At 34.9% G+C, this 8,538-nt stretch overlaps 1 protein-coding gene across 1 annotated transcript; it reads left to right on the top strand.

Moving 5' to 3' along the window:
- The first annotated feature begins 403 nt into the window (after positions 1–403).
- LOC108665293 lies at positions 404–8,276 on the top strand. The gene is made up of 6 exons (XM_018152031.2): positions 404–467; positions 1,876–2,340; positions 2,801–2,958; positions 4,058–4,334; positions 5,364–5,494; positions 8,106–8,276. The coding sequence occupies exons 1-6, from the start codon at positions 404–406 to the stop codon at positions 8,274–8,276; spliced, it is 1,266 nt and encodes a 421-aa protein (XP_018007520.2).
- The last annotated feature ends 262 nt before the right edge of the window (positions 8,277–8,538 follow it).

Genomic DNA, 8,538 nt, shown 5'->3' on the forward strand with positions numbered 1-8,538 from the left:
GTTAAATATTTTTTGCGCAAACCAAAAATTAAAGAGCATTTTTGAGCTCAGCAGAATATCATGTTATGCGATAAATTGAATATGTTTCCTTTTTAATAATCGTAAAAGGAAAAAGTGGTCACCAAAATTGAGGAAACATGTGTAGTGCATGTATGTGTCATGTTTTTAAATAAAAGGGCTAAAAAAATTGTTGGTCGAAAGAAAACTAGAAGGTCGAAAGAAAATAGAAAGCTTTAAAAAAAGTATATGGTATAAAGAAAGTTGGAAGGTATGAAGAAAACTAAAAGAATCACATAAATTAATTAAGTAATCCTGTATGTTATATTGCTCTATTAAGGCTGTGGTGGTGACTGAGATCAAGGACATAGCCAGCCCGCCCGTGGGCAGCACGAGTCCCTCTCTCATGGACCGCACGGTGGAGGCCTCACTCCACCAGCCTCTGAGGCTCATATGCCGCACTGCTGGGGGTGAGTAAATATATATTTATTTGTTTAAAAATATTTGTCTATGTGCTAGTTCTACTTTTAAAGTCTGTATTATTCAAACTGAATTTTGAATGTATTGCACCGCAAGCTGAGGAAAATATATCCATTTTATTCAAAATTATTCATTATTATTGTAAGTTCTACAAATAATTCGTATAATATTCTGACTGAATTTTGAAAATTCGGCATTAGGCATAATTTAAAATGATGTTTAAATTAATAATTTAGATAGTCAGTTTGACATTTGAGGCTAGTGCAGAGGGACGTTTTCTCCATTTTAATCAACTTGAAACTCTACTTTGAACAAACTGCATGATAAGTGTACAGTTTTGAGCCAAAATTATAGGTTATACGATAAAAAATTTATTTACTGTCATTTTTGACTGATTCTGTCCCCGTAGCATCACAAGTATCGATTTTCCGCAGCAATCATGTTATGTAAGTTCAATTTATCATGTAAATTGCTAGATTACGATGAAAACCAATATGGTGTACGAAGTTAGTTTTTGTACATCAGTCGATAGTTATTGACACCGAAAATGATCAAAATTACTTTTTGCTGCACGACGAATGACATGATGATTTTTACGTACAATTTGTTTACCGTTTAATTGAAAAAATGTTGCAGATCGTTTGTGTGATTTATATCCAGACGAAAGAAAACGTATTGGAATAATTACAGAGATAGAGAATAAATTTGGGATGGAAAGTAATACAATTGTGACATACGTTCGTTCTCTAGGCTTCAAAAAACTTGTGATATCAAATTCATGTATTTAGGATTACTCTATTTCTTCTCAGAATTACATATTAGATTCAATTTTTCAAAAGCACTCGGTGTCTTCAATTATATTGGAGTTTTAAATTTAAGCAAGCTCGTCTGAATTTTCAGTTCTTGACACATTATGAGGCTACAGGATATTATGTCAGTTTAAAATTGATTGATATGGAGTCGTTGCTGCTGGACAAATTTGCCTGCAGTGAAGAATCGAAATTCACATTGTTATGTTAATTCATTCAAGGGTATTATTTTCAAACGCCTTTAAAATCGGTAAAAAGGAACAATTCCAGAGAAATAAATTTCACATTCAGTATTGAAGGAAGAAAATTTCGTATGCGTAAGGTAACAGCAGTGATCAGGTACCAGACGTTATATTAATTTCAACAATTCAAGTGCTGGTTTTATTGATTCTAATTTTAAGTTAACCTATTTGAGTCATGATTAAGTTAATGATGAACTTTATCGTTATCAAAAATATTCTCTCTGAAGAACATTGAGATAGAGTTGTCATGTGAAAATAATCTGATCGAACTAGATCTCTGTAAAAAAAATTATTCCATTCTGTTCTTCTGTTTAACTTCCCGTCTTATTTTTTCTACTTTTTTACAGGAGATCCGCAACCAAAAATCTGGTGGACCATCAAAGACTACATCATCCCAACCAGGAACGAGTTTCAGCCCAGTATGCAGATGTCTTTAAAGATGCTGCAGAAGACATACATTTCACGACCATCCTTCAACACGATCAACACTTCAAGCCGCCAGATGTCGAGAAACTCCATACATCAGAGCAACAAGCCTGTCGAGAAAAGCCAAAAAGAAAGGCCTTTTGAGGACAACCATCTTCTAGAGACTGGTATTTTTCACGCCATGCATCGCTTAGAACTTTCTCCGAGTCAGCCCTATGGAGATATTCACTCGACTTACGATCTTACGACACAGAAGAATATGACTTTAAGTACTCTGAAGATCGCCAACATCACAATGGCTTATGATGATGCGGATCTTTCTTGCTGGGCTGCCAACTCCAACTTGTCTACGCCGCTGGAGGTCAAAATGCAGCTGGAAATCTTCAGTACGTGAAATTTTTCAGATGAAATAGCCTTATGAAAGTTCTATTCCTTACGAAAATAAATATGTTCTATTACAAACTTACGGAAATGAATATTTTCGGAATTGAGAGGCAGCCGGACAGCATGAGATTAATCGATCAATATTCTTTTCAAATGTCGGGTGGTGAAAGCAACCCGATGACGTGCAATAGGAGTATTTACATGCTAAATAAAAGCGCCATGCAAGAAATAATTATTTATATTCATATTGGCTTCATTTACGAAATTCTATATAAATTAAATCATGTCAATAAAATTGCGTTAAGAATAAGGATAATAATCTTGATAATAAATGACTTGATAATAAATGACTTTGCCTTGAAAATATAGTATTTAAAATATTTTCTGAGTTAAAAATCGGAAATTCTATATCTTTTAGGATTTACTCACACCAAAAATAAGTGAGATTCTCTCCCAACAAAGGTCCGCCGTCATCAGTGGATTTGGTTGATTTTCCTGAGGCCTTCACGTCAGGGGAACCTCATCCTCTGAGTTGCCGTGTGTACGGGTCGAGGCCACGCCCTAAACTGGAGTGGTCGCTTACCAAACCTGACAGCCCAGCCATGAAGCTCAGCACTCAGGTATTATTAAACATTATTATTGGATATTTTCTCTATTTTCTGAACTCTAACGACCATTGTAGTGTCTAGAAAGACAATGACGTCCCAATAGCCTTAAATGAGTTCAAAGCCAGGCCTACTCTTTAATGCCGAAGATACTATACTATACTATACTATACTATACTATACTATACTATACTATACTAAAGCGTTAACGAATTTTTTTATTTGTTAGCTTACGATGTTTACGCCGATGCATTACATAGGTAACAATTTTCAAACGCTTTTTGAAGTTAAAAACCCACGAACACTTGATGAAATATTAAAAAATAGTGAAAGTTTCAAGTACTCGAATGAGTTGACTCGATGGCCTGAGGTCATAAGGTCAGGTATCTCAAACGTTCCGTAATTTTAGAAAACGCTTACTGACTCTTTTGATGAAAAATGATGTCACTGATGAATAAGGCACTAATCATTTAGTTAATTCAAGTACTAAATTCATCACATTCATTAGAATGATAGTCACTGCTGGACGAGTTCTGCTTTCACCTATAATAAATCAGCCTAACTAAACTTGTAACTCGTTTTTAGATTAATGAACCCAAAAATCATGATTTATTGAAGGCAATTTCATAAAAGAATATATTAGTTAATTGGTTGAATTTGTTGTCTACTTTGAAGTGAACTTCTTGTGGAAAAAAAGGCAGAATTACTTATTATGAGCTCACTAACAGAATAATCTGGTTTAAATTCTTTAGTCCTGAAACAAATTTAACTCGTCAGTTGAAGCGCACATAAATTTGCACTTCGTGTTAAAATCTTGGGATTAAATATAACAAAGAATTTGCGGAATATTGTTCACTGCTGTAAATTTTTTTCGTGCAACTTGAATAAAACGTTGGTAATTGATACGTGAGCAAATTTTACTTGCATAATATTTAATATTTTCCAAATTCATCAAGTTCAACGAGCTAACAACATCACGATAACTCTCTTAAAAGAGTTAACTAAATGACTGTGATAAAAAAATTTTTCGAAGAAAGAGCAATATTCCGACAGGCTTTATGTTCTTTTCATCTGGAATTCAAGTATTTAAGCATCATTTACTCTCATTTGACAGGACTTGAACGATCCGAATTTCTGGTCTCCCTTGGATGGCGGTGGCACCTCAAGTCGAGTGACTTCGTCAACTGCAGTTCAAACACTGCAGTTGAGTTCAAGTCCAAGCCACTCTACGAAGATCGACAGGACGCTCTTAAGAAAACAGTCCTACAGTTCAGGGCAACTCAAAGTCGTGCTCGGTAAAGAGGATCATGGTGGCAAACTCTCGTGTGTTGCTTGGAACAACTTCTTTCCGAACTACAAAGTGAACGCCACTAAGACTATTCACGTTAATTGTGAGTGAAGTAGGGATTTTGAGTATTTTAAATGGAAAATATTATCCTCAACATGATGTTTGATGAAAATAATATCTATTTACTCTGAACTAAGCGGCATTAGAAGTAGGGTATTGTTATTGTGATTTGTAAGAAAAATGTGTAGCGTCCTGGAATTTGGATTAATGACCCAGTTTCTAATATCATACGATATTAGGGGTAAATTTTAGATGAACATATGAACATATTTTAAACGAGTATCTCTAATGATGAAGACTATCTCGTTGCGATAGTTTGATATAATACTGTATAAGGAAAGCACCGGCGCGCCAAATTATGTTAAGTTCGTATGAATTTTAAATGGTCTAAATGGTTTAAATGGTTTAAATAAAACTTCGAATGATGCTATTTTTGTTTGTTTACAATCGCAAGAATCCTTTTATAAATCTGTTCGGGCATTATCATTTAATTGTATGGTTGGACAATAAGATGAAGGTAATTCTTTCATTATAGTACAATAGTACAACATTGAGATTGTTCGCGGCACGGTTATGAAATTTACATAGGAGATGAAATCTATGCGTAAAAGTATGAATGAAATAAAACCTATGAAAACGTATCCAATTTACTAGGTTAATTGTTCTTAAACTTTTTTGATATCAAGTTATGATAAAGTAACATGAAGTACTCACCTATAACACATTTTGCTAAACTGCCGGATAACATTAGTTTTGGGCGAATCTAGAAATTAGGAAAAAATACGTTAAGCGGTAGTATAGGCGATGTTGGTTTTCAGTTATACTCGTATCAATAACTAACTTCTCATTTTTGGGCATGAATTTTTATAAGCAATATATTTTACAACCTAATGTCATTTATATCGTTTTGGAATATAAGCATGAGATCTGCGAGAAATATAAACAATTTTAAATTATTTCACTAATTCAAAACAAGTAGTAGAGTAATTTTTACTGTTCCCTCTTTTTACTTATAAAGCGTTCTGTTGAAGATCACTGCATTCTCAAAAGTGTTCCTTGTTTTAACCTACAGATGCTCCAGAAGTTGAATTGGAATTGGGAGTCAAAATCGACCCTTCACAGGTGCGTGAAGGCACAGACTTGTACTTCACCTGCAAGGTGGACTCGCGGCCTCCAGCAGACCAGCTCTCCTGGACACATAAGGTAGCATGTCGAAAATATAGAAAAAAAATTAGATCAGTACTCACTGCAGTGAGTGACAGAGAGCGTATTTTCTCGTGCATAAGTCAGTCACAAACGGGCGGACGGACATGACGAGCACAATAGCGCCTTTTTCCATAAATGAGAAAATGCGCTAGAAACATAATAATATGTTTTCAAAACATAATAACGTAATGTGCACGAAAAATTTCACATTTAAAATAAAATTACCTTCATGCTATAAAATTGCCAGTGTAATTTACTGGAATATAAGATGTATATAAAATTGAATTCGCCTACACTGTTATAATGTATAATGGTAATGACAAAGATGCCACTGAAGGGAGCTTGAAGCTCACAATAAAGTGCTTAAGATTGGTGTTGCTCGGGTGTTCTCTACCGGTTACTTTTTAGCGTAAATGAAGAGCATCTTATCAAATCTTATCACTTTAATAACACAAATGCCTAGAAAGGATGATAAGCTAGTGAAAATACTTTTTTCCCTTTGAAAAAAAACACTCATTTTCCTGGTTATCAAGTTTATTTCTCAATTTTCAATTCAGCTTTAATGTGCATTAAAATACTCACCGTAGATTCAAATGGATTAGACCCCGGTCTGAAAATTTTTATGATGTACAAAAATGGTTCCAATATATTTTTAGAAATTTGTATTGAAAATCTGCCGAATGGCAGACGGACGGTTTCGAGTTTTTAGAGTGTCATGGCGATCGCTTCAACGAGAGTGGCTCGATTATTCCACTCTATCAGCACTGAATATTAAAACCTTCATTTTTACTCGTTTTGTTTCGCGCGTGCGAGCTTTGAATATCACTGGAGGCAGCCAATTGCGCTGGTTGCTGAAATTAGATTCTGTAGTATAGTTTCGATTTCTTCTATATTAATAAGCAACTATATTGTAACGATCAGCAATGTTTTTATGTTAATTTATCTGCATGTTCGATATATTCGCCGTCTTTGATGAATTGTTCCAGCTAACACGGAAGCATAAAATTTTAAACTTTTTCTAGAAAGTTCCCAATTCTTCACAATAACTATGAGCATATAAATTTATTTTTGGAAAAATATTCTTGAACGTTAAAATATCTCAAGTTCATCGGATTGTTAATTACAATTATATTAATACATAATATAATAATTAAAGCCTAGTCACCATTGAATTAAGTTGAAATACAACAGTTTCGAGATCTTAAACTTTCCAAATTTCAAAGAAAATCAATTTTTCTACACTTCTCTGCATCAGCTGGCGCAGCGTTCACACAAAATAATGCTATTTCGTATTCTAATTCACCAACTTCAGTTGCTGCGAAGTCCGAAACTTAGTTGGAAAATGCATAGAAACTAAGCTTAGAAACTTGAATGTCAGTGCATTTGGCTGTCCAAGGGCTCTTATTCACGAGGCTGAATTGCATTTAGAGACTTTCATGGCCTGAATGGATGCACTAGACATACACCGTATTAAGGTGTATGAGAGATTAGGAATAGTTGAATATGCAAACTTGGAACGTTTCGATCGCAGGAAATACAAGAGGAATGTTCGAAGCATGTTCGAGTTTTTAACATAGGAGCGATATAAGGAAAACCAATAAAGTTTAATAGAGTTATTTTAGACCATACAATAATTAATTAATTCGTATGCGTTCTCCAATATCTTAACAGGGTTGTTTCAAAGCTGCCAAAAGAATTCGGAATTTTTATTTTGGGAAATTGTTTCTAGAAATTTCTTTATTGGATGTTCCCGTTGCAATAATACAAGTTTAATAGATAATAATTGTTTTTATTTGTAGTTTCGTGGGAGGTGGACGCGGCTAATTTCTAATTTAGTGAAATTATTATTTTGAAAAATCTTGTACCATTTTCATACAACGTGGGAAAAAATTGCGGCCATTGTCTTATGACGCATAACCTATTTATTTAAAGTGAGATAAATAAATTTCACCGTTCTGATGTGCATGTTTTTTGTTGGTATGATTGTTATTTTCCATACAAAGAACCGTACGCTTAAGAACAAGCCAATTTTAGGCTCGCTGATGTACTAATTTCAAACGCTCTCCAACCATTCTTCACTCGAAAAACCTTGCCCTAAAGAAAAACCCATTTCTTGGTTTGTTGACGTATTAATTTCAACTGTTATTTTGTTCATTCTATACGTGATAGAACAATACGATTAAGAACTACCCTGCGCTGGATGTACTGACTTAAAAAATATCGACCGTTCTCGTATTTCCTCTTCTTGATAGAAACGTACGCTTAAGAACGACCCAGTATTGGACATGCTGATATTCTAATTTTAACCATCTAATCTTCTCTAGACACAACCGGACGCTTAAAAACGACCCAGCACTGGCAGTGTTGATGTGCTCGTGCTAATTTCAACCGTTCTCTGTCCAGTCTTTTCTTGCCAGAACAGTACATCTACCGTTCTTATTCTCTTGATAGAACCGCGCGCTTGAGAACGACTCAGTGCTGGGCGTGTTGATGTACTCGTGCTAATTTCAACCGTTATTTGTCCGGTCTTCTCTTGATAGAACCGTATAACAACCGTTCTTATTCTCTTGTTACAACCGTACATCAACCGTTCTTATTCTCTTGCCAGAACCGTACGCTTAAGAACGACTCAGTGCTGGGCGTGCTGATGTCAGGCGAGCATTTGGTGCTGCAGTCCGTGACACGGGACTGGAGCGGCACTTTTTCCTGTACAGCTGCCAACTCCGTCGCCTCCGTGGTCTCCAACACCATCAACATCAGCATCTTATGTGAGCTATAAAAACAATGAATCACCACTGCTAATGATCAAATTTGTAACTGATATTTTGATTATACTTACTCTCCTGCATTGTCAGCAATAGAAGAAATTAATCAATACTGCTGTAGATTCTAAGATGGAACATAATTTCGATAAGATTTACTCTACTGCTTTGTGGGCATTCAGTTATAAAAATATTTGTAAGCAATTTATTATAGGTCAGAAATAATTGTGAGCAAATTACCCAAATTTTTGTAACAGTGTATATACCGCACAGTGACAC

The sequence above is a fragment of the Hyalella azteca genome, unplaced genomic scaffold (assembly GCF_000764305.2).
Source record: "Hyalella azteca isolate HAZT.00-mixed unplaced genomic scaffold, Hazt_2.0.2 contig14861, whole genome shotgun sequence".
In the NCBI taxonomy this organism is placed as follows: domain Eukaryota; kingdom Metazoa; phylum Arthropoda; class Malacostraca; order Amphipoda; family Hyalellidae; genus Hyalella; species Hyalella azteca.